Source organism: Calonectris borealis, chromosome 1 (assembly GCF_964195595.1).
Source record: "Calonectris borealis chromosome 1, bCalBor7.hap1.2, whole genome shotgun sequence".
NCBI lineage: Eukaryota > Metazoa > Chordata > Aves > Procellariiformes > Procellariidae > Calonectris > Calonectris borealis.
Window position 1 is genome coordinate 562884 of NC_134312.1, and position 26942 is coordinate 589825.

At 69.8% G+C, this 26942-nt stretch overlaps 5 protein-coding genes across 5 annotated transcripts; 4 read left to right on the plus strand and 1 right to left on the minus strand.

Annotated features, from left to right (window-relative positions):
- Positions 1-687: 687 nt before the first annotated feature.
- LOC142078448 (struthiocalcin-2-like) lies at positions 688-4479 on the plus strand. The gene is made up of 6 exons (XM_075140985.1): positions 688-907; positions 2070-2149; positions 2227-2321; positions 2721-2888; positions 3008-3113; positions 3741-4479. Exons 2-6 carry the CDS (start codon positions 2083-2085, stop codon positions 3806-3808), a joined length of 504 nt encoding a protein of 167 aa, XP_074997086.1. The 5' UTR covers positions 688-907; positions 2070-2082; the 3' UTR covers positions 3809-4479.
- Positions 4480-6588: 2109 nt separating this feature from the next.
- Positions 6589-8827, plus strand: CIMAP1B (ciliary microtubule associated protein 1B). The gene is made up of 6 exons (XM_075140954.1): positions 6589-6699; positions 6803-7006; positions 7093-7194; positions 8154-8275; positions 8427-8567; positions 8673-8827. Exons 1-6 carry the CDS (start codon positions 6591-6593, stop codon positions 8751-8753), a joined length of 759 nt encoding a protein of 252 aa, XP_074997055.1. The 5' UTR covers positions 6589-6590; the 3' UTR covers positions 8754-8827.
- Positions 8828-11071: 2244 nt separating this feature from the next.
- Positions 11072-14592, plus strand: TYMP (thymidine phosphorylase). The gene is made up of 9 exons (XM_075140602.1): positions 11072-11198; positions 11669-11871; positions 11959-12057; positions 12377-12506; positions 12614-12732; positions 12811-12973; positions 13461-13691; positions 14207-14347; positions 14423-14592. Exons 1-9 carry the CDS (start codon positions 11072-11074, stop codon positions 14590-14592), a joined length of 1383 nt encoding a protein of 460 aa, XP_074996703.1.
- Positions 14593-14779: 187 nt separating this feature from the next.
- On the plus strand, positions 14780-16229 carry SCO2 (synthesis of cytochrome C oxidase 2). Its single transcript, XM_075141046.1, has 2 exons — positions 14780-14863; positions 15444-16229. The coding sequence occupies exon 2, from the start codon at positions 15451-15453 to the stop codon at positions 16198-16200; it is 750 nt and encodes a 249-aa protein (XP_074997147.1). The 5' UTR covers positions 14780-14863; positions 15444-15450; the 3' UTR covers positions 16201-16229.
- Positions 16230-16720: 491 nt separating this feature from the next.
- Positions 16721-26912, minus strand: NCAPH2 (non-SMC condensin II complex subunit H2). Its single transcript, XM_075141031.1, has 21 exons — positions 26849-26912; positions 25900-26201; positions 25703-25804; positions 25174-25229; positions 23695-23773; positions 22901-22972; positions 22623-22702; positions 22023-22174; positions 21542-21631; positions 21162-21271; positions 20974-21045; positions 19898-19964; positions 19605-19712; positions 18943-18996; positions 18202-18272; positions 18017-18098; positions 17795-17860; positions 17543-17595; positions 17318-17419; positions 17042-17191; positions 16721-16954 (listed from the first exon to the last, which is right to left on the minus strand). The coding sequence occupies exons 2-21, from the start codon at positions 26005-26007 to the stop codon at positions 16817-16819; spliced, it is 1812 nt and encodes a 603-aa protein (XP_074997132.1). The 5' UTR covers positions 26008-26201; positions 26849-26912; the 3' UTR covers positions 16721-16816.
- Between the last annotated feature and the right edge of the window lie 30 nt (positions 26913-26942).

The window sequence follows — 26942 nt, forward strand, 5'->3', positions numbered from 1 at the left end:
CCTCCTTCCCGGGATGGAGCTGGGCATCCCCTGCCCTCCTTCCCGGGATGGAGCTGAGCATCCCCTGCCCTCCTTCCCGGGATGGAGCTGGGCATCCCCTGCCCTCCTTCCCGGGATGGAGCTGGGCATCCCCTGCCCTCCTTCCTGGGATGGAGCTGGGCATCCCCTGCCCTCCTTCCTGGGAAGGAGCTGGGCATCTCCTGCCCTCCTTCCTGGGATGGAGGTGGGCATCCCTTGCCCTCCGTCCCGGGGGTGTACGTGGTGCGAGGGATCCCGACGAGCCCTGTTGCCCAGCTGGGCAAGGACCCCGCAAGCAGCCCTGGCAGCCCGAGCGCCGGGTGCTTCTCCCCGTGCCGGGGCAGCCCGCACAGGGGAATGGCACCACGCCAGCGCCCTTCTCTGGGTGTGCCGGAGGCCGAGGCGCTGCCGCTGCCCGGGTGCCAGCACGGCAAGGGGGGCACGTGGCAGCGGTGGCGTCGGGGCCGCGTGAGTGGGCACTGGGGGACACTCTGCTCCTGCTGCTCACGAGCAAACGCGGGATGCGCGGGGCCGGGGAAGGTCTTTTCATCTCGCCAGACTCGCCCCCGGCTCCGGCGCTGGCACCTGAGCGTGGCTGCCCCTGCACGGGGTGACGACGAAAGCAAAGCCGGGGCCTCCCCACCGCAGGCGCCCCATCAAAGGGCGCAGCGGGGTCCACGCGCCGCTGAGCCACCCGCGTGCGTCGATGGGGCCCGGCTGCGTCGGCCCTGTTTGCTTTGGGGCAGGGATGACATTTTGGGTGGCTCACGGCGTGCCTCGCTGCCCCCCGCCCCCTGCCCAGGGATAAAATCCCCCGGGGCTGCTGCCCAGCTCCCCGGAGGGTCCGAGCCAGCGCCCGCTGCCGTGCCGAGCTCCCGAGGGGACACAGGTGAGTCCTGCTGCATCGGGGGGAGGGGAGCCTGCACTCCTGCATTGGGGTGCCCTGGCTGCAGGGCATCCCCTGCCCCAGCCCACAGCCCCAGCAGCCCAGGAGCCCCTGTGCCCTGCACCCCTGCACCCTGTGCCTTGCACCCTGCACCCCACAGCCTGCACCACTCTGGGCCTGCACCCTGCATCCCTGCACCCCCGCACCCATACCCTCCCACACCCTGCACCCCTGCAATCTGACTCCCTGCAGCCACATGCCCTGTTCCTCACACCTTGTACCCGTGCACCCCTGCACCCTGAATCCCTCTACCCTGCACCCCTGCTCACTGCACCCCTGCAACCCACACCTTTGCATCCCCTGCACTCCCCAACACCCTGCACCCCTGGACCCCACACTGCACCCCACAACCCTGCATCCCCCACACCCTGCACCCCTGCACCCCACACTGCACCCCATAACCCTTCACCCCCCACACCCTGCACCCCTGCACCCCACACTGCACCCCACAACCCTTCACCCCCACACCCTGCACCCCTGCACCCCACACTGCACCCCATAACCCTTCATCCCCCACACCCTGCACCCCTGCACCCCACACTGCACCCCACAACCCTTCACCCCCACACCCTGCACCTCTGCACCCCACACTGCACCCCACAACCCTTCACCCCCACACCCTGCACCCCTGCACCCCACACTGCACCCCATAACCCTTCACCCCCCACACCCTGCACCCCTGCACCCCACACTGCACCCCACAACCCTTCACCCCCACACCCTGCACCCCTGCACCCCACACTGCACCCCACAACCCTTCACCCCCACACCCTGCACCCCTGCACCCTGCTTCCCTCCCTCCTGATGCCGTCTCACTGCTGCTCCCTTGATGCACCGCTGGAGCACCCTGACCCCCCTGCCCCTGCTGCACCCTATGGGTTCCCCTGCACCCACAACACTGCCAGGCTGGGGGGGTCCCCATGCACCCCTGTCGAGCCCCCTGCCCGGCCCTCCGGCTTCCAGGCTGAGCTGGGCACAGCCCCCAGAGCAGAGCCTGGCTCAGCCTGGCAGCCGGAGGAGCGGGCAGGGGGCTCGGGCACCCGTAGGGTGGGGGGGGCTCAGCAGGGAGCTGAGCACCCCCTGTCCTGCCACCGTCCCTCCCCAGGGAAGGGGGACAGATGGGACCGACGAGGACGCTGAGGCTCAGCCTTCTGGGCTGCCTGCTGCTCGTCCCCTGGCTGCGCGGTGAGTGCCGGGGTGGGGGGGACACGGCGGTGCCCCCCGCTCCTCCCCGCTGCCTGACCCCCCTGCCTCGCCTGCAGGGCAGGAGCCGGCTGCCTGCGCCCGGGGCTGGGTGCCCTTCGAGGAAGGGTGCTACAGCTTCTTCCGCCGGGAGCTGAGCTGGAGAAGGGCGGAGGTGAGAGGGTCGGGGGGTTGGGGAGACGTGGGTTTGGGGGTGACCCCCCCATGGGGCACCCCACCCACCCCCGCGGCTGCAGTGCCCCGCAGCGCTCAGCAGGGAGCTGGGCTTTGCTGCTCCCTGCCGGGGCCGTGCATTGGGGTGCCAGTGCCACCCAGGATGGGGATGCTCCTCTCCGAGGAGGTCCTGGCCCCGGGCGGGACCAGGGTGGCACCACAGCGGCACCACGGCCACCCTGTGCCGAGGGAGAGCATCCAGCTGTGCCAGGCACTGCGTGTGCCCACGTGCCCACCATCCTCATCCTTAGCAGAGCCGGGGGGGCTGGCACTGCGGGTTGGGACCAGGGACCAGGGCTTGGGGTCGGGATCTGGCATCACCCTCCCATCCCCGCCGCAGGTCTTTTGCCAGCGCTTCGGTGCGGGCGCCCACCTGGCCTCGGTGCACAGCGCGGAGGAGCACCAGGCCATCGCCGCCCTGGTCTCCTCCTCCCACCCCGGCGAGGAGAGCGAGGAGGAGGAGGACGGGGACGATGGCATCTGGATCGGCCTCCACCGTCCCCTGGGGGTGAGTGCGGCCCCGGGGCAGAGCCGGGACCCTCCCGGGATCCCCAAGACCCGCTGCTGGCAGCCCCGAGTGGGGCCGGTGGCACCAGCCACCGGGTCATGGAGTCGTTCCCCCCGCAGAGCCACCGCTGGCAGTGGTCGGACAGCTCGGAGGTGGACTATGGCTCCTGGCACCAGCAGCCCAGCCCCAGGAGGAGAGCCTGCGCCGCGCTGCAGGACGCCGCCGGTGAGCATGGCCAGTGGCACCGGGGACCCGGCCATCAGGTGGCCCCGGCCACCATCATCCCTGGCCATCACAGTCCCCAGTCACCAGCATCCCCAGCCACCAGCATCCCTGGCCACCAGCATCCCTGGCCACCAGCGTCCCCGGCCACCGGTGTCCCCGGCCACCAGCAGCCCTGGCCACCCACAGCACAGGCTGACCCCCACGGCACCTGCCAGCTCACGGCTGGGGCAGCCCTCGGTGGTGGGTGGCACCTGGGTGTGCACACACACACGGACACGTGTGCGCACACACACACCTGCACAGGCACACGCATGCTGTGCAGGAGCAAACACACACATACACGCATGCACCCTGTGCACACCTGCGGACACACGCCGTGCACACCCCCCCACGTACGCACCCCTGGCACACACGCACCCCCGCACGCTGCACACACATATGCACAGTGCGTGCACAGACACACGCACAGGTACACACGCTGTGCACACACGCACACCCCTCGCACACACACGCACATGCACACACGGTGTGCGTGCCCCGGCCGTGCTCCTGGCAGCAGGGCCGCAGGGGGCTGTGCCGCGGGGGCCGGGGGCGTCCCGGGGGGCTCACGGCCTCTTTCCCTTCCAGATTTCATGACGTGGTACAGCGACGCCTGCGCCAACAGAAAACCCTTCGTCTGCAAGTCCAGCGCCTAGAGCTGCCAGCAGCCCCCCAGCGCCGGCCCCACCGCCCCTGCCCACCATGCCTGCCCACCGCCCCTGCCCACAATTCCTGCCTGCCGTCCCTGCCCGCCATCCCCGCCCACCATTCCTGCCCACCATTCCTGCCCACCGCCCCTGCCCACCGCCCCTGCCCACCATTCCTGCCCACTATCCCTGCCCGCCGTCCCTGCCCACCGCCCCTGCCCACCACCCCTGCCCACCATTCCTGCTCACCGTCCCTGCCCGCTGTCCCTGCCCACCATTCCTGCCCACCGTCCCTGCCCACCATCCCTGCCCGCCGTCCCTGCCCGCCATCCCTGCCCATCATTCCTGCCCACCATTCCTGCTCACCGTCCCTGCCCACCGTCCCTGCCCGCCGTCCCTGCCCGCCGTCCCTGCCCACCATCCCTGCCCGCCGTCCCTGCCCGCCATCCCTGCCCATCATTCCTGCCCACCACTCCTGCCCACCACTCCTACCCACTGCCCCTGCCCACCACCCCTGCCCACCATCCCTGCCCACCATCCTTGCCCACCACCCCTGCCCACCATCCCTGCCCACCATCCCTGCCCACCGTCCTTGCCCACCGTCCCTGCCCACCGTCCTTGCCCACCATCCCTGCCCACCGTCCCTGCCCGCCGTCCCTGCCCGCCGTCCCTGCCCGCCATGGCGCGCCCGGGGCCGCCAGCCACAGTAAAGGTCCGTGAGCCCAGCCTGGTCTGCACATCCTTCATCCCGCACACCCGGGGCCTCGCTGCCCGCATCGGGATCCCACGCTGCCCCACAGCGCCGTGGGGCTGGGGAGGGAGGGACCCAACCGGGGCCTGGTGTGCACGGGGTGCCGGGGTCACCCGGCCACCAACCACCACGGGGTGCAGGGACAGGGACGGGGCCAGGGATGGGGACAGTGACAGCATCCAGGTGACCCGGAACAGGGAGAACTTCTGCCAGAGGAACAGCCAGGGCTGGTGGGGCGAGCCCCGCAGCACACCCCATGGGACCCCCGTAGCCCCCACGGGACCCCGATGGCCTCTGGGAGACCCCCGTCACCCTAGTGGGGCTCCTGTAGTCCCAGAGGGATCCCATGGTCCATGTGGGACCCCTGTGATCCCCAAGGGTCCCCCATGGCCTCAGGGGGAATCTCTGACCCACGTGGGACCCCCAAGGACCCAAGAGGATGCCCATGGTCCCAGTGGGATCCCATGGCTCCTGTGGGATCCCCCATGGCTCTTGTGGAACCCCAGTGGCTCCTCTAGGACCCCCATGGCCTCCATGGGACGCCCATGGCCCCCAGCAAACCCACCCAACCCCGCAGACTCCCTATGGCCCCATGGGACCCCCATGCCCCCAGGACCAGGCTCTCCTACGGATGACTCCTGCGTCCCCCACGTGCCCATGCCCTGCCTGCCTGCGCGTCCTCGTCCCCGTCCCTGTTCCCATGTCCCCATGTCCCCATCTCGGTACCCGGGCTGCCCAGCACAGTTTGTTGTGCGGGTGCCATAGTAACTGGGGGAGGAGAGCCCAGCCAGAGCTCGGCACTGCGCAGGGTAAGGGGCCTCAGCCCCCCGGGACCTCCACCCCAGGGGCTGGGGGTCCACCCCTGGGCTCCCAGGGGCTGCATCCATGGGGTGCTGGGGGCTGTATCTACGGGGTGCTGAGGGCTGCATCCGTGGGGTGCTGGGGGCTGTATCTACGGGGTGCTGAGGGCTGCATCCGTGGGGTGCTGGGGGCTGTATCTACGGGGTGCTGGGGGCTGCATCCGTGGGGTGCTGGGGGCTGTATCTACGGGGTGCTGAGGGCTGCATCCATGGGGTGCTGGGGGCTGTATCTACGGGGTGCTGAGGGCTGCATCCATGGGGTGCTGGGGGCTGTATCTACGGGGTGCTGAGGGCTGCATCCATGGGGTGCTGGGGGCTGTATCTACGGGGTGCTAAGGGCTGCATCCATGGGGTGCTGGGGGCTGTATCTACGGGGTGCTGAGGGCTGCATCCATGGGGTGCTGGGGGCTGTATCTACGGGGTGCTGAGGGCTGCATCCATGGGGTGCTGGGGGCTGTATCTACGGGGTGCTGAGGGCTGCATCCATGGGGTGCTAGGGGCTGTATCTACGGGGTGCTGGGGGCTGCATCCATGGGGTGCTGGGGGCTGTATCTACGGGGTGCTGAGGGCTGCATCCATGGGGTGCTGGGGGCTGTATCTACGGGGTGCTGAGGGCTGCATCCATGGGGTGCTGGGGGCTGTATCTACGGGGTGCTGGGGGCTGCATCCATGGGGTGCTGGGGGCTGTATCTACGGGGTGCTGAGGGCTGCATCCATGGGGTGCTGGGGGCTGTATCTACGGGGTGCTGAGGGCTGCATCCATGGGGTGCTGGGGGCTGTATCTAGGGGGTGCTGGGGGCTGCATCCATGGGGTTCTGGGGGCTGTATTTATGGGGTACTGGGTGGGCTTCACCCCTGGGGTGCTGGGAGTGCTTCCCTGCGGTGCCGGGGTTTCTTCCCCGGGGCTGTCTGTTGTCCCCAGGGTGCTGAGCAGGGGGGTACCGGGGTGTGGGGGTGCAGAGCCCCCGAGCTCCCCAGCCATTGTGACGCCAGTGCCGCTCGGCTGCCGGTGCCGCTGCCGCCATGTTGCCAGCTGCCCGCCCGCGGATGGCCGCTGGCACCCAGCCTGCAGACCCGTGTCCCTCTCCGAGGGGACCCCGCGGCTGGCCCCGGAGGGCGGCCGGGCTGGGGTGGGGGGGTCGGGGCTGAGGGGCTGCGCTCGCTCCCGGCAGGACCCGCCATGTCGGCCAACGCCTGGGTGGGCAGCTGGAGGCCCCACCGCCCCCGCGGCCCCATCGCGGCTCTCTACGGCAGCCCCGGGCCCAAGTACGGGCTCCCCACCAACGTCGGTGAGTGGGGCCACGGGGGTCGGGGGGGGCCACGGTGCCGGCAGAGCAGCGGGGGCCAAGGAGCTGGGGATCCCGCACCCCACCGAGCCCCCTGCCCGCGCAGGCTACCGTCTGCACGACCCCTCCCGCGGCCGCGCCCCCGCCTACAGCTTCGGGGTGCGCGTCGGGGGGCGGCAGGAGGAGCGCTCCCCGGGGCCGGCGTACCTGCTGCCCCCCGGGACCACCGCCAAGGGCAAGGACGGGATCCCCGCTTTCTCCATCTACGGCCGCCCCCATGACCTGCCGCCCATCCGCACCCCCGGGCCAGGTGAGGGGGGGGCCGGGAGCCCCGGGGGGGCGGCAGGGCCGGGGACCCCCCAGCCGTGCGATGGCCCAGCCCCCCGCTCCCCCCAGGCTGCTACTCCCCGGAGAGGGCCGGCAGGTTGGCCTTCCCCTCCGCGCCCGCCTGCTCCCTCCGCTCCCGCACCAGGCAGGACACCAGCCACCAGACGCCGGGTAGGAGAGACGGGGGCCGGGCTGGGCCCCCCTTCATCCCCGGGCTGAGCCCCCCATCATCCTTGGGCTGAGCCCCCCCGTCATCCCAGGGCTGGGCCCCCCCATCGTCCCTGGGCTGGGCCCCCCCATCATCCCCAGCTGGCCCCTCCATCGTTCTGGGGTTGAGCCCCCCACATCATCCCGGGCTGGGGCCCCCATCATCCCTGGGCTGAGCCCCCCACACCATCCCTGGGCTGGGCCCCCCATCATCCCCGGGCTGAGCCCCCCATCATCCCTGAGCTGACCCCCCCCCATCATCCTTGGGCTGACCCCCCCCATCATCCCAGGCTGGGCCCCCCATCATCCCTGGGCTGAGCCCCCCATCATCCCTGGGCTGGGCCCCTCCATCATCCCTGGGCTGGGCCCCCCATCATCCCTGGGCTGAGCCCCCCATCATCCCTGAGCTGACCCCCCCCCATCATCCTTGGGCTGACCCCCCCCATCATCCCAGGCTGGGCCCCCCATCATCCCTGGGCTGAGCCCCCCCCATCATCCTTGGGCTGACCCCCCCCATCATCCCAGGCTGGGCCCCCCATCATCCCTGGGCTGAGCCCCCCATCATCCCTGGGCTGGGCCCCCCCATCATCCCCAGCTGGCCCCTCCATCGTTCTCGGGTTGAGCCCCCCCATCATCCCTGGCCTGGGCCCCCATCATCCCTGGCCTGGGCCCCTCATCATCCCTGAGCTGAGCCCCCCCATCATCCCTGGGCTGGGCCCCCCATCATCCCTGGGCTGGGCCCCCCCATCATCCCTGGGCTGAGCCCCCCCATCATCCCTGGGCTGGGCCCCCATCATCCCTGGGCTGGGCCCCTCCATCATCCCTGGGCTGAGCCCTCCCTCCCCACCTCCCCAGGGGGGTAACCCCCCCTGACCCACAGCACACCCCCCCGCCAGGGCCCGGCTGAGCCCCACTTCCCCCAGGCCCCGCTGCCTACCGGCTGCCCCCCATGCTGGGGCCCCGTGTGGTGAGCAAGAGCTCGGCCCCCAACTACTCCATACCGGGACGCAGCAACATCGGCACCTTCTACGAGGACCTGTGCAAGGTGAGGTGTGGGGGGCCAGGGGGACGGGTGCTGGGGGGCTGGGTGCTGGGGGCCAGGGTGCCGAGGGCCTGGGGGGCTGGGGTACCAAGGGACCCAGGGGCCGGGGTGCTGGGGGGCCGGGGGGCCCGTCACCGCACCCTCTGCCCGCCAGACGCCAGGGCCCTGCGGCTACCGCATGGTGGACGCCGACATCTACAAGCGGCGGGCGCCGCAGTACAGCATGCTGGCGCGCAACGCCCTCCCCGGGGACACCACCACCAAGCCCGGACCCGGCACCTACAACCCTGAGCAGGTGAGGGGGCGACGGGGGTCCCGCCGGCGCGGGCAGGGCACGGCAGGGCAGGGGTGCTGGCAGCGGGGCCCCCCGGCCCTCACCGCCACCGCCTCTCCCACCCAGCAGGGCCGGCAGCAGGGGCTGACATTTGGGATCCGGCACTCGGACTACCTGGCTCCCCTCATCGTGGACGTGCCCGACTAGGGGGGGTGCGGGGCCGCCGCGGGGCCGCGGGCAATGGAGACAACCGATGCCAGAAGATTGATGCCTTCAGCCAGAGTCGCTCTCCTGCTCTCCTCCTGTCCCCTCGCGTCGCCCGGCCGGGGCTGCCCCGTCCCGCTGCGCCCTGGGTTGGGCAGCAGCACCCCGACAGCGCGGCCAAACTGGGGGGCCAGGGGGCACTGGCCCCCCATGAGCTGCCCTTTTCCCAGCCCGTGCCCTTCTCTTCCGGAGGAGACCCTGGCGAGGCCATGGAGCGGGGAAGCAGGGCTGAGCTCTGGCCCCACGGCCCCATGGCCCCACAGCCCCATGGCCGGGGCAGCGCATGCCAGGGATGGAGGATGCGCTGCCCACACGGGTACCAGCCCTCTGCCTGCTCCAGCCCCACCCCCGCACCTGCCCAGCGCACCCAGCTTACACTTTCTGGCTGGTCATGCCATGCCATCCCATCCCGATCCCCATCCCATCCCATCCCGATCCCCATCCCATCCCATCCCACCCCGTCCCATCCCATCCCATCCCATCCCATCCCGATCCCCATCCCATCCTGTCCCATCCCATCCCCATCCCATCCCGTCCCATTCCATCCCATCCCATCCCATCCCATCCCATCCCATCCCATCCCATCCCGCCCCGTCCCATCCCATCCCATCCCATCCCATCCCATCCCATCCCGTCCCGATCCCCATCCCATCCCATCCCATCCCATCCCGTCCCGTCCCATCCCATCCCATCCCGTCCCGATCCCCATCCCATCCTGTCCCGTCCCATCCCCATCCCATCCCGTCCCATCCCGTCCCATCCCATCCCATCCCATCCCGCCCCGTCCCTCCCCGCAGCAGGGGTTGCTGCAGCCCCGGCCCCACGGAGCAGCACGTCCCGCTGGCCGAGGGGCTCCCGCCTGACCCCGCTCTGGGAGCAGCCTCGGGGACCCGGGGGCCTGAGGGCAGAGCCGGGGCAGAGAGGGCACGGGGGACCCGGGCCTTTCTGTGCCTTGGGGCCACCAGGTCCCCTCCCTCATCCTTCCTTTTGCTGCTGACGTCCTCACAAAAGCCCGTCCCATCCCTGTCCCATCCCTGTCCCATCCCTGCCCCATCCCCGCCTGCCCGGCCATGACCCCCCTGAGAAGCAGGGGTCTGCCACGGGCACTCCCCATCCCGCTCCCCACCTGAGCCGGGCAAAGGGCAGAGGACGGCAGCGAGCCTCCGCCAGGGCAGGGCTGGTGCTGCCGGCTCCCCGTGCCGCTGGGTGCTGGCGCTTTGCCCGCCGTGCCACAGCCCCACCGCTGCGCCAGGACTGCCACTCGCGCCTCCCTTGGTGACCCCCGCTGCGCCCGTCCCGCTGCCACCCGGGCCTGACTCTGGCCATGGGTCCCCACGCCGGGCACTCGGCCCCCCCATGGCACCAGAGCCCTCGGTGCCCACCCTGGGCCCCTGCCCTCCCCCCCCGGGGCCCATGTCACCCCAGCAGCTGGGGGGGACACGTGGTCATGCGGGTCCCCCGTGCCCTCTCTGCCCTGGCTCTGCCCTCAGGCCCCCCGGGACCCCGCGGCTGCTCCCAGAGCAGGGTCAGGCGGGAGCCCCTCGGCCAGCGGGACCTCGGGGTGTGGGGCAGCACTGGGGGCACCAGCCGGCGAAGGGGCACTCATCAGCAAAGCGCCGTGGGACCCCCCCCTTGCTGAGGGCACCGTGGGTGCTGCACGTGTCGTGGGTGTCATGGGTGCCATGGGTGCCAGGGGTGCAATGGCTGCCATGGGTGCTGTGTGTGCTGTGGGTGCCATGGGACCTGTGGGTGCCGTGGGTGCTGCAGCTACCATGGGTGCCATGGGACCTGTGGGTGCTGTGGGTGCCGTGCGTGCTGTGGGTGCCATGGGTGCCGTGGGTGCCATGGGACGTGTGGGTGCTGTGGGTGCCGTGCGTGCTGTGGGTGCCATGGGTGCCGTGGGTGCCGTGGATGCTGCAGGTGGGGGTGCCATGAGCTGTGTGGGTCCGAGGCAGGGGTGGCCGTGCAGAGCCCTTGGGCATTGCACAGGGCTGTCCCATGGGGACCGGGGGGCGAAGGGGCCCAGCCCTGGCACCCACCCACCCCCGCCTCTCCCCCCGGCCCGACCCTCGCTCGCTGCCCCGGGGACAGAGTCCAGCACCGGAGACGCCTCCTTGCCGTGGGCACGGGGCCAGGCCAGGCAGAAGCGGGTGCCGGCTGTGGGGGATTGGGGTGCCAGCTCTGCGGGATCGGGGTGCCGGCCGTGGGGGATAGGGGTGCCAGCTGTGGGGGATTCGGGTGCCGGCCGTGGGGTATCGGGGATGGCCGCCCAGGCCCCCCTCCCGGCCCTCATCCGCAAGAAGCGGGATGGCGAGCGGCTGGAGGAGGAGGAGATCCAGACCTTCGTGCGTGGCGTGACGGAGGGCACCGTGCAGCAGGGCCAGATCGGTGGGCACATGGTGGGGCAGGGGGTGAAGGACACCAAGGGGATGGGAACGGGGCATTTGGGGTCGGGAGGGGGCTTGTGGCAGGGGGATGGGGGGGGGCACAGCCGGGGGCACGGTGGGAGCAGTGGTGGGGAACATGGCAGTGGCACGGCCAGGACAGACCCGGGGGGGGACATCGCCAGGGGACCTGGCAGGGGGACACGGTGAAGGCCAGTGCAGTGGGTGCAGGGGGACATGGCCGGGGCAGGGTGGGGGTCCCTGGCAGCGGCCCGGGCAGGGGGCTGGGGTGGGACAGCAAGGCCAGCCCTGGGACGCGGCAGGGCACCATGGCCAGTGGACACAGCTGGGGACCACCCCGGGGGACGGGAGAGACCTCGGGTGGGCCGGGCTGGGGATGTCAGAGCCGGGGGCCGCAGGGGCCCCGGGGCGGGGGTCCTGGGGAGGACCACCCTGCCCACCCCCCACCGCCAGGCGCCATGCTGATGGCCATCCGGCTGCGGGGCATGGACGCGGCGGAGACGCTGGCGCTGACGCAGGCCATGGCGGCCTCGGGGCGGACACTGGCCTGGCCCCCCGCCTGGCGGGGGCTGCTGGTGGACAAGCACTCGACGGGCGGCGTGGGGGACAAGGTCAGCCTGGCCCTGGCCCCCGCCCTGGCCGCCTGCGGCTGCAAGGTGAGTGGGGGGGGCCATACCGTGCCGGTGGGGCCGGGCGGGGGTCCCCGTGCCCCCCGCACCCATCTGCCCCGTGCCCACCCGCAGGTGCCCATGATCAGCGGCCGGGGCCTGGGCCACACCGGGGGCACGCTGGACAAGCTGGAGGCCATCCCCGGCTTCCGCGTCTCCCAGAGCCCCGAGGAGGTGAGGGACAGGGACGCGGCCACTGCCCCAACGTCGCCCTGCGGTGCGCCAGGCTGGAAGGGACCCGGGGGCCAGGGGGGTGCGGGATGCCCATGGGGTGCGGGATGCCGATGGGGTGCAGGGTGCCGACGGGACACAGAACTCTGGTGGGACTTTGGATGCCAATGGGATGCGGGATGCCGACGGGACGCAGGGCTCTGATGGAACTTTGGATGCCGATGGGGTGCGGGGTGCTGATGGGCACGGGGTGCCGATGGGCTGTGGGGTGCCGATGGCGTGCGAGGTGCCGGTGGGAGGCGGCGTGCCGGTGGTCCCGCAGATGCAGAGCATCCTGGAGCGGGTGGGCTGCTGCATCGTGGGGCAGAGCGAGGAGCTGGCGCCGGCTGACCGGGTGCTGTACAGCCTGCGGGACGTCACCGCCACCGTCGACAGCCTGCCCCTCATCACAGGTACAGGGGGCTGGGGGCTGGGGGGGCACCCCGGCTCCGTGCGTGCCGGGGAGGGGCACGTGGCGGGGCGCGGGCAGCGGGGCCCAGCGAGGCTGCCCCGGCCCCAGCCTCCATCCTGAGCAAGAAGGCAGCGGAGCGGCTCTCGGCGCTGGTGCTGGACGTCAAGTTCGGGAGCGCGGCCCTGTTCCCCACGCAGGAGAGCGCGCGGGAGCTGGCCCACAGCCTGGTGAGGCCCCGGCCCCCCGCGGCCCCTCTGCCCTGGGACGGCCACCCCCCGCCCTGCCTGCCCCATGTCCCCACGCAGGTGGCGGTGGGCGAGCGGCTGGGCATCCGCACGGTGGCCGTGCTGAGCCGCATGGACGAGCCACTGGGTCGCTGCGTGGGCAACTCGCTGGAGGTGCTGGAGGCCCTGGAGTGCCTGGAGGGGGGGGGGCCCCCCGACCTGCGGGAGCTGGTCATCGCCCTGGGTCAGCCACGGGAACGGGGACACAGGGGGACGGGGTGGGCACGGCCAGGGGCCCGCACGCACGCACGAGTCCCCTGCCCCAGCCCTGCACCCCCCCCAGCCTTGGGGTGCCCCTCACCCCCACCCCTGCACCCCCCCCGGCACTGCCCCCCTGCCCTGCCCTGTCCCCCCACCTGCACACCCCGGGGGTCCTGTCCTGTGTCCCCGTCCCCCTCCCCAGATCTGCCCTCCTCCCTGTCCCCCCTCCCCCTCGGCACCCCAACCCGTGTCCCCCACCCCAGGCCCCCACCCTCCCATTGCCCCCAGCTCCCCCCAGCCCCCCGGGCCGGCCCCCAGAGCTGCTGCCTCACCCCACGCTCTCCCATCCCTCGTGCCCCAAGTGCGAGCAGGGTCAGGGGGCAGCGAGGCGGGGGGTGGGGGTCCCCGCGGGTGGGGATCCCCGCCCGCGGGGATCCCCAGGAGCGGGGGTCCCAGCCCGCGTCCCGCAGGCGGGCTGCTGCTGTGGCAGAGCGGGCTGGCCGGGGCGGCGGAGCAGGGCCGGGAGAGGCTGGGGCGGGCGCTGGACGACGGCTCGGCGCTGCGCACCTTCGAGGCCATGCTGGGGGCGCAGGGGGTGCCCCCCGCCACCGCCCACTGCCTCTGCAGCGGGACCCCCCCCCAGCGCCGCCAGGTCCTGGGGCAGGCCAGTGTCTGCGAGGAGCTGCCCGCGCCGGGAGGAGGTGAGCAGGGATGGGGGGAGCCCTCCCCCCACCCTCACCCTCCCCACCCCGTGCCCCTCTGGGAGGCCGAGGGCTCCCCCACCCCCCGCGCCCCGGGGTCCCTGTGCCCACGCCCCCCTGCCCTTCCCCAGTGCTGCCCCCCCCCCGCCACCCACCCCCACCCTCTGACCCCATCGCCCTCCGGGATGCTCAGGGCTCCCCTGGCTTAATCCCCCCACCCCGGGGTCCCTGCCTGCCCCCCCCGCCCCACATCCCCTGTGCCTGGGGCTCCCCACACCCCATGTGCCCCACACCCTGCACCCCACACCCCTCAGGGTCCCTGAACCCCAACCCCAGGGTCCCTGCCTGTGCCCCCCCTGCCCCGCAAGCCCTGTGCCCGGGGCTCCCCACGTGCCCCACACCCTGCCCCCCTGGGAGTCCTGGGGCTCCCCAACACCCCCGGGTCCCTGCCTGCCCCCCTGCCCCACATCTCCTATATCTGGGGCTCCCCACGTGCCCCCCCGGTGACCCCGCAGGCTGGGTGCAGCGGGTGGAGGCGCTGCCGCTGGCCCGCGTCCTGCACGAGCTGGGGGCCGGCCGGGCGCGGGCCGGGGACCCCGTCAACCCCCGCGTGGGCGCCGAGCTGCTGGTGGCCGCGGGGCAGCGCCTGCGGGAAGGTAACGGCGGGGAGGCCGGGGAGGGGGCTGCGGGACCCCCCGCGCTCCCCCGCCCACGGCCGGCCCTGCCCGCAGGCGAGCCCTGGCTGCGGCTGCACCACGACGGGGGCCTGGGCGCGGGGGGGCGCCGGGCCCTGCAGGCTGCCCTGCGCCTGGCCGCGGCCCCCCCCCGCGCCCCCCCGCCCCGCCTGGCCGAGGTCATCGGGACCCCCGGGACCCCCGCCCGCCGCGGGGACGGGCAGTGAGGCCGCCGCCGGCCCGGGGTCACGGCCGGGTCACGCTCGGGGTCAGGGTCGGGGTCACGCTCGGGGTCAGGGTCCTGCCGGCCGCGGCGCGGCGCCCCCTGGCGGAGGCGCGGCGGAACGCGCATGCGCAGAGCCGCCGCGTCTTAGCGTTGTTCAGTGCGCATGCGCCGGCCCCGTCCCCTCCCGCCGCGCTTCTTCCGGTTCCGGTCTCAGCGGCGCGGCGCGCACCGAGCGGTGCAGGCGGGACGGGGCTCGGGGTCAGAGGGCAGAGGTCAGCGGGGGGCAGAGGGCACCGGCGGTCACGGGGGTTGCTGTCGCAAGGGCGGGGTCAAAGGGCAGCAGGAGCGGCGGGGTTGGGGGAATCAAACGGCACCTTGGGGGCAGGGCTAAGAAGTCAAAGGGCAGCAAGAATGAGGGGTCAGAGGGCAGCAGGAAGTGTGGGTGCGGGGGTCAAAGGGCACCGAGTGGGGCAGGACTGGGACCAGAGGGCAGCAGGGAGGGCCAGGCCGAGGGGTCAAAGGGCAGCAGGAGGGGTGGGGTGAGGGGTCAAAGGGCAGCAGGAGGTGAGGGATCAAAGGGCAGTGGGGGACAGGGCTGGGGGGTCAAAGGGCAGCAGGGGGTGGGGGTCAAAGGGCAGAGGGGAGGCAGGGTGGGGGGTCAAAGGGCAGCAGGAAGGGCAGGGTGGGGGGTCAAAGGGCATTGGAGGGGCAGAGTGGGGGGGTCAAAGGGCACTGGAGGGGCAGAGTGGGGGGTCAAAGGGCAGCACGGGGGCAGGGTGAGGGGTCAAAGGGCACTGGAGGGGCGGGGTGGGGGATCCAAGGCCCCGCTCCCCATCACGGCCCTCCCCACAGCCCCGCCATGTTCCAGGCCCTGCTGCCCGCCCGCTGCCTGCCCCGCCTGCTGCCCCGCCCGCCCGCCCCGCCCCCGCGGCGAGGCCTGTGGGGCCCGGGCCCGGCGGGGGGCGGGGGGCTGCCGCTGGGGCGGCGGGTGGCGGTGGTGGGGGCGGTGGGGGCAGCGGCGGGGGCGGCCTGGCTGTACCTGCGGGAGGAGAAGGCGCGGCGGCAGCGGGCGCGGCGGCGGGAGGAGCTGCGGGCGCTGGCGCTGGGGCAGGGCGACTTCCGGCTGCTGGACCAGGCAGGGCGGTGGCGGCGCAAGGCGGACTTCCGCGGGCAGTGGGTGCTGCTCTACTTCGGCTTCACCCACTGCCCCGACATCTGCCCCGAGGAGCTGGGCAAGCTGAGCCGGGCCGTGGCGCTGCTGGAGCGGGAGCCGGGCCTGCCGCCCGTCCAGCCCCTCTTCATCACCGTCGACCCCGAGCGCGACGACGCGGCGGCGCTGGGCCGCTACCTGCAGGACTTCCACCCCCGGCTCCTGGGGCTGACCGGCAGCCCCGAGGAGGTGCGGGCGGCCGGCAGCGCCTACCGCGTCTACGCCAGCGCCGGCCCCAAGGACGAGGACGGCGACTACATCGTGGACCACACCGTCCTCATCTACCTGCTGGGCCCCGACGGGCTCTTCCTCGACTACTACGGGCGCAGCAAGACGGACGCCCAGATCGCCCAGAGCGTGCGCCGGCACATGGAGACCTACGAGCCGCTGCTGGACTGAGGGCAATAAACGCCTCTGCGCCCCGCAAATGCCTCCTGCAGGTCCGGGTAGGCGGGCGGGGGGACCCCCACCATCCCCCAGCACCCCCTGCGGCCCCCCACACTGTCCTGGGGGAAGGGAAGCCCCCAGGTAGACAGGCCGGCGGGACCCCTAGCACCCCCCGCAGCCCCCCCCACTGTCCTGGGGGAAGGGAGGCCCCCAGGTAGACAGGCCGGCGGGACCCCTAGCACCCCCCGCAGCCCCCCAGCACCATGACAGGGGGAGGGAAGCCCCAGGTAGGTAGGCGAGGAGACCCCCAGCACCCTCCAGCCCTGTCCTGGGGGGAGGCAGGCCCAGGTGGGTGGGTGGGTGGGTGGGCAGACCCCCCCACCACCCATTGCAACCCCCCAGCACTGTCACAAGGGGAGGGAGGCCCTGCTACCCCCCACAGCCCCCCAGCACCGTCCTCAGGGGAGGGAGGGTGCCGGCCCCAAGGGAAGGGGCTTTTCCTCCCCCCAGGCTCCGTGGCACTGCCCGGGCCCCCCACGACAGCAGAGCTGTTACCAAAGGAGGGGGTTTATTGCTGAGGGTGCAGGGGACTGTGTGGGGGCAGGGGGTACATACGGGGGGGGCTGGCTCAGGGGCAGGCGGAGGGGGGCTGGAAGGCGCGGAAGCGGTCGTGCGCCTGCCGGTGGGTGAGGAGCCGCAGCCTCATGGTGTCCAGCGCCTGCTCCAGCCCCGGGCCCTGCGCCAGCTCCACCACGTAGTCGTTGGCCTGGGGAGAGGGAGGGGGGAGCAGTGGGTGGGCTGGGGGGGGCCAGCAGAGCCAGAGGGTCCCCCCCGCCGCCCCCTGCACACTTACCAGCTGGAGCGAGGCCAGCATGTAGCGGCACACCTCGAAGGGGGGCTGCCCCGCCACCAGGCTGGCGAAGGACCGCCACTGCCCCAGTCCCCCGCAGCGGCCCGCCAGTGCCACCCCGTAGCCGTGGATGTCGAAGGCGGCTCGCTCCTCCTGCGGGCAGAGCGGGTTAGCTGCGGGGAGGGGGCTGCCCACCCCCCACCCGCCCGGCTCCCTGCCTCCCCGGCCCCCCGCGGGTCCCTGCCCGCCCGCCCACCCCGGCCCCCCGCGGGTCCCTGCCTGCTCCCGCAGCAGCGGCCCCATCCTCTCCTCCCAGTGGCGGATGTGCTGGGACAGCTCCGTCTCCCGCGCGTACTTCTGGGAGTCAGCGATGAACAGCTCCTGCGGGGAGGGGGGAGAGGGGAGCGCGGGCACCCGAACACCCCTGTCACCTCCCCCTCCTCGCACCCCCCCAGGGCTGGAGCCCCCATGCCCCTGCCCTGTCCCGCTGCTGCCAGCACCTACCACGTTCCTGCGCACCAGCTCCTCGTAGCCCAGCGAGCCCGGGTCGGGGGGGCCTGCGGGGGGGGCAGAGTGTCACCGGTGGCAACACCGTGCAGCCACCCACTCCCCACCAAGTGGGGACAGGGGACGCTCCCGAGAACGGAGGAGACAGGGCGTTTGGGATGGGGTACGGCAGCGGCCTCACAGCACGGCCCGAGGCCATGGGGCTGGTGCCGAGGGGAGCGCGCTTGCCCGGCTCCCACGAGCACTCACCCAGGGCTCCTTCCCCCGGCTCCTCCAGGCCCTCGGGCTGGATGTCCTCGAGCTCCGCAAAGTCACCTGCCAGGAGAGGGACCCCCTCAGTGCCCCCCGGGGCCCACCAGCCCCCCGGGCCTGGCCCCATCTCGACAAGGGGGGCCTGGCCACCATCACCGCAGGGGGGCTGGAACGGGACCCCCAGCTGGGGGACGGGGGAGATGTGGGGTGCAGAAGTACCTGCTCCTTCGTGGCAGTCGGCCCCACGTTCCTCCTCCAGCAGATCCAGCTCCTCCTCGTGCGGCGGCGGCCACAGCGGCCCCTGGTAGAGAACAGCCCTGAGCCCCCTGTGAGGGAGCCCCCCTGCAGGAGGGTGGGCTGGGGTCCCAGCAAGCCCAGCTCCCCCCGGCGCCGTGCCCGCTCACCGCCCGGCTCTGCAGCTTCCTCTGCGCCGCCGTCCGTTCCTTCAGCTGCCTCCAGTACAGCACCTCCAGGTCTGGGGGGAGACAGGGTGCAGGCCTGGGCAGCGCTGCCCCCCAGCCCCCCAGCCCCCCGCCCTGGCACACCGAGGCTGTCAGGGTACTGTCCCAGGGTCCCCTCACATGATTTTGGGGTGACAGGCCAGTGCGAACGCCCACCCTTCCCTCTGTGTCCTACCACTGCCTCCCCCCAGGCACGGGCTCTGCTGCCAGTGAGAGGCGACGTTTAGCTCGGTCAGATTTTGGGTCTGCTTTTTGAAAGAGGAATAGCCGCGAGAGCTAGAAACCTCCCGCGGTTCCTGAACTAGAGCACTCTCCTCCGGCGCTGGCAGCGGGGCTCTGCCGGAGCCACCCGCGCCCTCTGCCGCGAGCTGCCCTGGCATGGCCCTGCCACAGCAGCTCCAGCTCCGCAGCCACAGGGAGCCCCTTCCCTCCCGGGTATTTGCCTCGGTCTCGGCTCCTCAGCGAGGTGTCCTGCTGCTTTCCAGCCCACAGCCCACCCGGGGAGGCCATACAGTGCGGGGCACGGCAGCGGCACGGGGCACGGCAGCGGCACGGGGCACGGCAGCGGCACGGGGCACGGCAGCACTTTTGCCTCTGCTCAGCCCCAGCCAGGGCAGGCAGCGAGAGCTGCAGGCTGAAAGCAAAATGCCGGCTCTCCGACAGGCCCCGCCACGTCCCACTCACCTGCGAACGTCGGCCCTTTCCTCTTGGTTTTCCTGCTGTCGGCGACGTCGTTGTCTGGGGGAATCGGAGAGGATCAAAGTTACGAACGGTCGCAGGTGCCAACCCCCCGGACGCTGCCGGGGCGCGCAAGGGCCAGCAGCGGCAGGCAGGCCTCCGGTGACGGCACCGCCGGCTGCTTCCACTACGTCGCAGCTGCAACAAGCCGGTGGTCGCCTCCAGAGCCACCTCCTTCCCCCCAGGGCGTCCTGGCCCTGCCTGGGACAGCCACCAAAGCTCCAGTGCCTGGGGTCAAACGCGGCCCCACATCTGGAGGGGGAGCGAGGGGCACCACGGCAGTGCGGGGGGCACTGCGGCAGCACGGGGGCTCCAGCTCCGACCTCTCCGCCTCCCCCTGCAGCGACCCCTCGCAGCACAACCCCCCCGCTGGTATATTGGGGCAGTTACTTGTAAACACGTGTGAACACGTCCTGTTCAACGCCCTGCCGCTCCAGCAAGACCAAGACCAGAGCAGAGACACCAGCTGCAGGACCGAAGTGGCTGCTGAACAGGGCTGGAGCACCCACAGCTTGGGCGAGGCGTTTCCCAGCAGAGAAGGGTCCTGCTGCGAGACTGGCCGGATCACGGCAGGATCCTGCGGGAAACTCCATGGCCATGATACTCACAGGCTGCAGAGAACCATTTCATGAAGTCCTGGAGCTTCCTCGGTCCCTTCCTCTTCCGCTTGCTGCCGACTGCGTCGTCCAGGCCGTACGGCACCAGGAAGGGCCTCCCTGGAGGCAGGCGGAGATCGGCACTGGGTGCCACGCGGAGAGTCCCATGCTGCAGCTCCAAGCGCAGCCCAGCCACCCCCAGGGTCCGTGACAGGGCAGCTGCGCCCCTCCCAGCCCCTCTGCCCACCACAGGGCACACCGAAACCTGGGGAGCGGCCCCTCTTCCCCAGCTCCACCTCCAGTACCTTTCTTAAACGGCTTCTCCTCGGAGTCACCGAAGGGGTCAAGACTTTGCCACGGATCCAGCATCTCCTGGCAGAGGAGTGAGCAGAGATCATAGAATCACAGAATAGTTTGGGTTGGAAGGGACCTTTCAAGGCCATCCAGTCCAACCCCCCTGCCGTGGGCAGGGACATCTTCAACTACATCAGGTTGCTCAGAGCCCTGTCCAACCTGACCTTGAATGTTCCCAGGGATGGGGCATCCACCTCTCTGGGCAACCTGTGCCAGTGTCTCACCACCCTCATTGTAAAAAATTTCTTCCTTATATCTAGTCTAAATCTACCCTCTCTTAGTTTAAAACCATTCCCCCTTGTCCTGTCGCAACAGGCCCTGCTAAAAAGTTTGCCACCATCTTTCGCATAAGCCCCCTTCAAGTACTGAAAGGCCACAATAAGGTCTCCCCAGAGCCTCTCCTCCAGGCTGAACAACCCCAACTCTCTCAGCCTGTCCTCACAGCAGAGTTGTTCCATCCCCTGATCATTTTCGTGGCCTCCTCTGGACCCGCTCCAACAGGTCCCTGTCTGTCCTGTACTGAGGACCCCCGAGCTGGACGCAGCACTGCAGGGGGGTCTCACCAGAGCAGAGTAGAGGGGCAGAATCCCCTCCCTCGAGCTGCTGGCCACGCTGCTGGTGATGTAGCCCAGGACACGCTTGGCCTTCTGGGCTGTGAGCGCACGTTGCCGGCTCATGTCCAGCTTTTCGTCCACCAGCACCCCCAAGTCCTTCTCGGCAGGGCTGCTCTCCATCCCTTCATCCCCCCGCCTGTGTTGATAGCGGGGGTTGCCCCGACCCAGGTGCAGGACCTTGCACTTGGCCTGGTTGAACCTGAGGTTCACAAGGGCCCAGCGATGAAGCCGGCAAAACTCTGCTCCCAGCCGGGGTCCCCGCAGCACCCCAGGATGGGCGCGCGGGAGCCACCGGGCTCAGCGGGTCACCCCACCATCGGCACCAGCGCGGCACAGAGCACAGTGGGGAGGGCAGCGATGTCCCGGGGCTTCCCACGCTCACTTGGAGACTCCCCGGCTCTGGGCCCCCCTACCTTGATGTGGTCTTTGGGGTCCTCGGCAGGGGCTCGCTCCCGCAGCACGTACCCCTTCGCCCGGGGCGTGCTCTGGCAGGCACAAAACGAGCCAGTGAGTTTCCCACAGCACCAGGCAGCAAAGCGCGGGGCTCCGGGGAAGGAGCGAGGCGGCAGGACTGCCCCCACGAGCCCCTGCCCATGCCTACCCTCTGCGCCTCGACATGTTCGTTAGCAGCCGGAGTCATTTCCACATCGTCCTCGGGGGCCCCGGGCATGTCGTCTCCTCTGCTGTTGTCATCGTCTGGTCCTGCGGCACCTGGCAGGGGAACTAAGCGGTCAAACGCTGTAAAAGCCTCTGGGATCCCCCGTTTCCACTCCGTCTACCAAGGAGCTTCACTTGCCATGGCCAAGGGGCCAGCTGGAGCTGCCGAGAGGGCCAGCTTGCCTCGCTGTGACAGACGCAGGAGCATCCCGCCCAGCGGCGGCTGCCTGAACACACCCAGCCCTGCCCAGCCCGGCCAGACACACAGGCAGGAAGGACAAACAGCCAGGTGTCCCCTCAGCCCACCAACCACGTGCATCTCACCTCCATCTTCAGAGAAGCTGAGCGCCTGGACGGGAGCCCCACAGGTGCTGACGCACTCCCTCCCGCTGCCGAGGATGCAGGACGGTGCTCCTGCCGGGGTGATGGAGGCGAGAGGTCACCAGCCGCCCTGGCAGGCAGGCCCCCGCACCGCCCCTGCCCACAGGAGCCCCAGCCTCGGTGCTGCCCCTTCCCACCGGCCCTGGGGACGCCGATGGCCATGGGCAGCCCCCGGCCCCAGCCAGGGAGCGGGCAGGGCGCAGCTGCCGGTGTCAGCACCCTGCCCTCGCCCAGCACCTCATCGTCTCCCACAACGAGGGGCCCTGCCGTTCTGGCAGGCAGCGCGGCTTTGCTGGAGGCGGGCGGCAGAGGAGAGCCGCAGTCACGTCTCCCCCGCTCCGGAGAGCTGAGCTCTCAGGGGGCAGGTGGCCAGCAAAGCACCCCAGGGTGCCTCCCCCAGTACCGCGCCCCGAGCCCCCCATACCTTCCGCTCTGCCGGGGCTCCCGTCGCGCTGCCGCTCCTGCAGGCAGGTGGGGGAGAGGCCTGCCAGCTCCAGCAGGAAGGCTCCGGTGGCGTGAGGGGTGCACGTGTTCATCCGGAAATCCTTCCGGCTGGCGAGGATCTCCCCTTTTCGGCTGAGGGCAAAAACCCGTCAGGGGACCCTCGAGAGCAGGCCCTGCCCTGTCATGCTGGGAGCCCAGGTCGGGGGGCACTGGCTTGCCTCGGGGGGAGCCCCAAAGCCAAAGCCCCCCTGCTCTAGGGAGGCATCGGCCCCAGCCCTCCCACCAGCCATTCCCAGCGTCTCTGGCCCAGCAAAGTCCCGCCTGGGTTTCCCAGCACAGCCCTGGCTTGTCCCTCCCGCAGGGACCCTGCCTTCACCGGAGGACTCCACGCCCCCAGCTCTCCGGGGGCTGTGGGATTATCCCACCTTCCTGCCACCCAGTTTTAACTGGGAAAGCGCTACTTCCTCGGCTAAGGCACGGGGAAAGCCCGACCCTGCTACAGCAACGGGGTGGGGGGGGGCAGGGGAGGGCAGCTAATCCCGCAGGGGCGGCTGAGGGGCATGGCGAGGGGGGCTTTCACCTGAACAGAGGGTTGTCTCTCTTCTCAGCCTCTTCTGGGGGGACCAAAGACATTGGGGTCAAGGGGACAATGTTCACAGCCTGCAAAGGCAAGGTGGCGTGAGGGCGGCGGGGCAGGACGGACCCCGGGGAAGGCGCCCAGCACGGCACAGCGCTGCCCAGGTGGCACCGTCACCACAGAGCCTGGCCAGATCAGCGGCTGGCCCCCGGCCCCCGTGGGATTCACCCGGGGAAACCCTGACACGGGGTGGGACGGAAAAGGAGAACGGCTTCTCTTACGTTGGGCTGATGATCCTTCCTCATGTCCACGTTCGCCTGGCTGCTGTCCCTGATGTCGTCCAGGGAGAGGAACTGCTGAGAGACCCCCACTGGCGGTCACCGCGGCTTGGCCTGCCGGGCCGCACCGCCACCGAGGGACCCTAACCAGGCCGCACCAGGCTGGCAGGGCAGACCCAGCACAGCTGCGGCTTCTGAGCTGCTGCAGCAGGACAGGAGCGGGGCTGGAGCAGCACCGCGAGGGCAGCACCCAACGGGCAGGAGGAAAGCGAGGAAGGAAGGGAGGAAGGCGCCCGCTGCCACAGGAAGGGCCCACTCGCTCCCTGCCCTCGGCTCGGCTCAGCCCAGGCAGCTGCCGCACCCCTGGGGGACAGAGTCCCGAGAGCCAGCCCGAGTTAAGGATTAGGAGAAGGAAGGCAAAGCCCCGGGTTGGATGGAGGGAGGTCCCCACAGGCAGCACGGGGGCTAGCCCTTCTCCAGGAGGGCTGCGAGGTAGGAGGTCCCGTCCCTGGGAGGCCAGCACAGCAGCGTCGTGACAAAAAGCTCACCGAGTGCTTCCGCCGCGCCCGGGGGTAGATGTGGGGCTAAAGGCCCCCTGCTAGGGAAGAGCGGGAGGGCGCACGCAGGAGACGCAGCCACGGCGCCAGTCAGGAAGGGGGGCGAGCTGGGGGCTCCCCCCGCTCTGCAGCCCCCTCGTACCCCCGCAGCCCGGCAGCCGAAACCAGCTCTGCCCGTGAACCCAAGCCGCCGGGCGCTCCGCTCCCCGTGCCGCGACAGGGCACAGACACCCCTCTCACCTCCTCCTCCTCCTCAGCCCCAAAGCTCGCGTCGGCGTCTTTGCCGTCCTGCCCCACGGAGCTGGGCTGTTTTTCCCGCCTGAGTCAGGGAGCAAAACACACAGTCAGGATCTGCCCGGGCAGCAGCGAAGGGCTGGAGGCGAAGCGGCGGCAGGTTCCCTCCAACCCTGCTGCGGCGTCTCTAAGCGGGAGCATCCCACAGCGCTACGGACAGCACAGAGAGGTGACGGCGCGACTGCCAGCACTGCCTGACAGCCGTGCCATCAGCGCGCTCCCCTGACGAGAGCGAGCTAACGCGCTCTCGGTGCTCCTCTGCGCCTGCCCGGGAAGGCGGTGGGGGGCTCAAAGGAATTGGGGCTTGTGGGAAGAGTGGATCCGGCCTGCCCCATAAACCCCATCTGGGACAAAAACGTCCTGCCGATTCCAGCTCGGAAGCTCTGTTACAGAAACAGGAGGGAACATTTCACTCCAATCCCACAGCACGGAAATAATTGTCAGAGGCTTTTGGAAACCTCCACAGCAGCTTCACGTTGCTCCAGCCCAAGCGGAGGACCTTGACCTCCCCAAACAACTGGCAACGTTTCCTATGCGCGGGGCTCACAGGTGGGCAAAGCAGAGGCAGGACGGTCCCTTCAGAAAGCTCGTTTGTGTGGTCGGAGCCAAGCAGTTGTTTGGGGCGAGGCGCAGCACAAAAACCTCGTCTTTCCGCACCCAGCCTGAGCGCAGACGGGAGGGTGCCGTCAGCCGACCCCTCCGCAGCGGAGAGCGTGTTCAGAGCCGGCGCCGGGCTGGCAACAGGCAAGTTATGCAAGACAGCTGCGAGGGCAGAGCCCCGCTTTCAGCAATAAGGGGGAAAATAAATCACAAGCTGCTTTACCACACGGGATAATTTCTTGCCTGCTCAGATTTAGTCTGCAGGACGCTGGGCACTCTGCTCTGCTTACGCAACAGCAAAGCGCTGCGGCAAGAAAACCGCAGGATGATGCCACTGGAAGACGCGTGGGGGTGAGCATCGCCCCAGGCCCTCTGGGCTGAAGCAAGTCCCACCAGGGGCCTTTCCTGCAGCCACAAAAATCCTTCTGCTTCAAAGAACTTTTTACGGGGCTGGAGACTGACGCTGCAATAGGTTTGTTTGGGTTTTTTGGTTTTTTTTTTGAAGAGACAATTGCCTAGGGGCGGAGTGGTCACCAGCAGCAGAAGTAGGATCACGGACACTCCCACAGGCTCCCACTGCAGGTGGGGCAAGACACAGCCTCGTCCCTAAAAGGGGACACACGGCTCGCACGCTCTCGGGGCAGGAGCTACCGAACCTCGGCAGGAAAGAGAGCGGGGAAGGGCTCGGGCTCTACCGCAACGCAGAGGACGAGAGCAGCGAGGGAGAAGCACGCGGTGGCATTTTCTGCCAGGGCAGCGTGCCGCAAGGCAGCAGCCCTGAGCCCCTGGCGAAGCTGCTGCCCCGGGGCGGGGGGCTCTACTTACTTTTTGTTGGAGATGAAGTCGAGCGTCTGGTAGACCAGCGAGTAGAGATACTCCACCTGCAAGACAGGGGCCAGACTCCTGGAGAAGGAGAAAGCAGCACCCAGAAAAGCCACTCCGGCTGATGCCGGGATGGACCACTGCCCTCCTCTTATCTCCAGGCAGGGAGAGTTCAATTCTGTGATAACCTCGTTGTTCTTTTCACTGTTTGAGCCATTCTGAGGCCAGAGTTGGGGAAGCCGGGTTTTGTATTCCACCCTCCAGAGAAGGAAACTGCTTAATAGCAAAGTTCTTGCTCTTTTCCAGGTTGCCAACCCCAACGTGTATAAAGGATTGAGTTTAGGAATTATAAATTTACATGCTTTCGTTTCCATTTGTCGTTATTACATTCAAGTCTTTCAAAATCCCACAGCAGCCCCCGCGGAGCTTGGCCTCAGGACCACCAGCTGAGGGACCGCAGAACGGGCAGGGCGACAGGACCAGGGCGACAGGACCAGGGCCACGATGCGGCAGTCGCCGCCGGCTTCCTCACCTTCCTGCTGTAGATGCAGGCGGAGCCCTGGATCAACAGGGCCGCTTCTATGAAGTTCATGGTGGTTTTGCCATTGTCAAAGGAAATGCAGATTTGATCCAGCTACGAAACACGCAACAGAAGGAAAACAAAATGCTGATTCGCAGACTGGGTTTGAGGTCCCCAACCCAGCACAGGAGACGCAGGGCCCCCCTCACCTCCTCCAGGTACTCCCCGAGCTGGGCAGCCACGTCCACCTCCCAGTTCTTGGTGAGGTCGCGGATGGGCTGCAGGAGGTGCAGGAAGCGCGACTCCACCTCCTCCATGGCGGCAGCTCCTGGCGGAGGAGCTCCCGGCCCGCTCGGCAGCCGGGCAGACCCCCCGTGTTGTTTAAATGGGCTTAAACCACCCGTTTCTCGACAGACAATCCCGCAGGTGACATCTGAGGGTCGCAGGTCACATAGACCTAGGCACAGCTGACGTCTTGTGATAGCTGGCTAGTGTAGAAACCTGAAGTCAACTGGATTTCAACAGAAATATAAATTTTCAGTAAATGTAGAATCACAGAATCTTTTAGGTTGGAAAAGATCTTTAAGATCATCAAGTCCAACCGCTAACCCAGCACTGCCAAGCCCACCACTAAACCATGTCCCTAAGCGCCTCATCTACACATCTTTTAAATACCTCCGGGGATGGGGACTCAACCGCTTCCCTGGGCGCCCTGTTCCAAGGCTTGGCAACTCTTTTGGTGGAGAAATTCTTCCTAATATCCAAGCTAAACCTCCGCGGCGCAACTTGAGGCCGTTTACTCTTGTCCTACCGCTCGTTACTTGGGAGAAGAGACCGACCCCCGCCTCGCTACAACCTCCTGTCCGGCAGTTGTGGAGCGCGATGAGGTCTCCCCTCAGCCTCACAGAAAAGCACAACGCCACCAGACTAAGAACCCAGCACCAGGAAACCAACGTCCTCTTTCGCCTCGCGAGGCAGCCGCAGAGAAGCTGTGCACAAAACCACCGCCACAAACGCCGGCAGCGAGCACGCCCGCCTGCCCTGCCCCAGGAGACGCTGCCCGCACCAGCGGGCTCCCCGGGGGAGCGGGAGGCCCCAGGCCCGCTCCCGCCCGACCGCTCACCGATTCCCCCCGGGGGTCAGCACCCGACCGCTCACCGATCCCCGCCGGCAGCCTCGGACCCCGCCGCCATTTTGTGTTTCCCGCCCGACTTGAGGCGCAGGGAGGTGCGTGCTGACGTCTGTGCGTGCT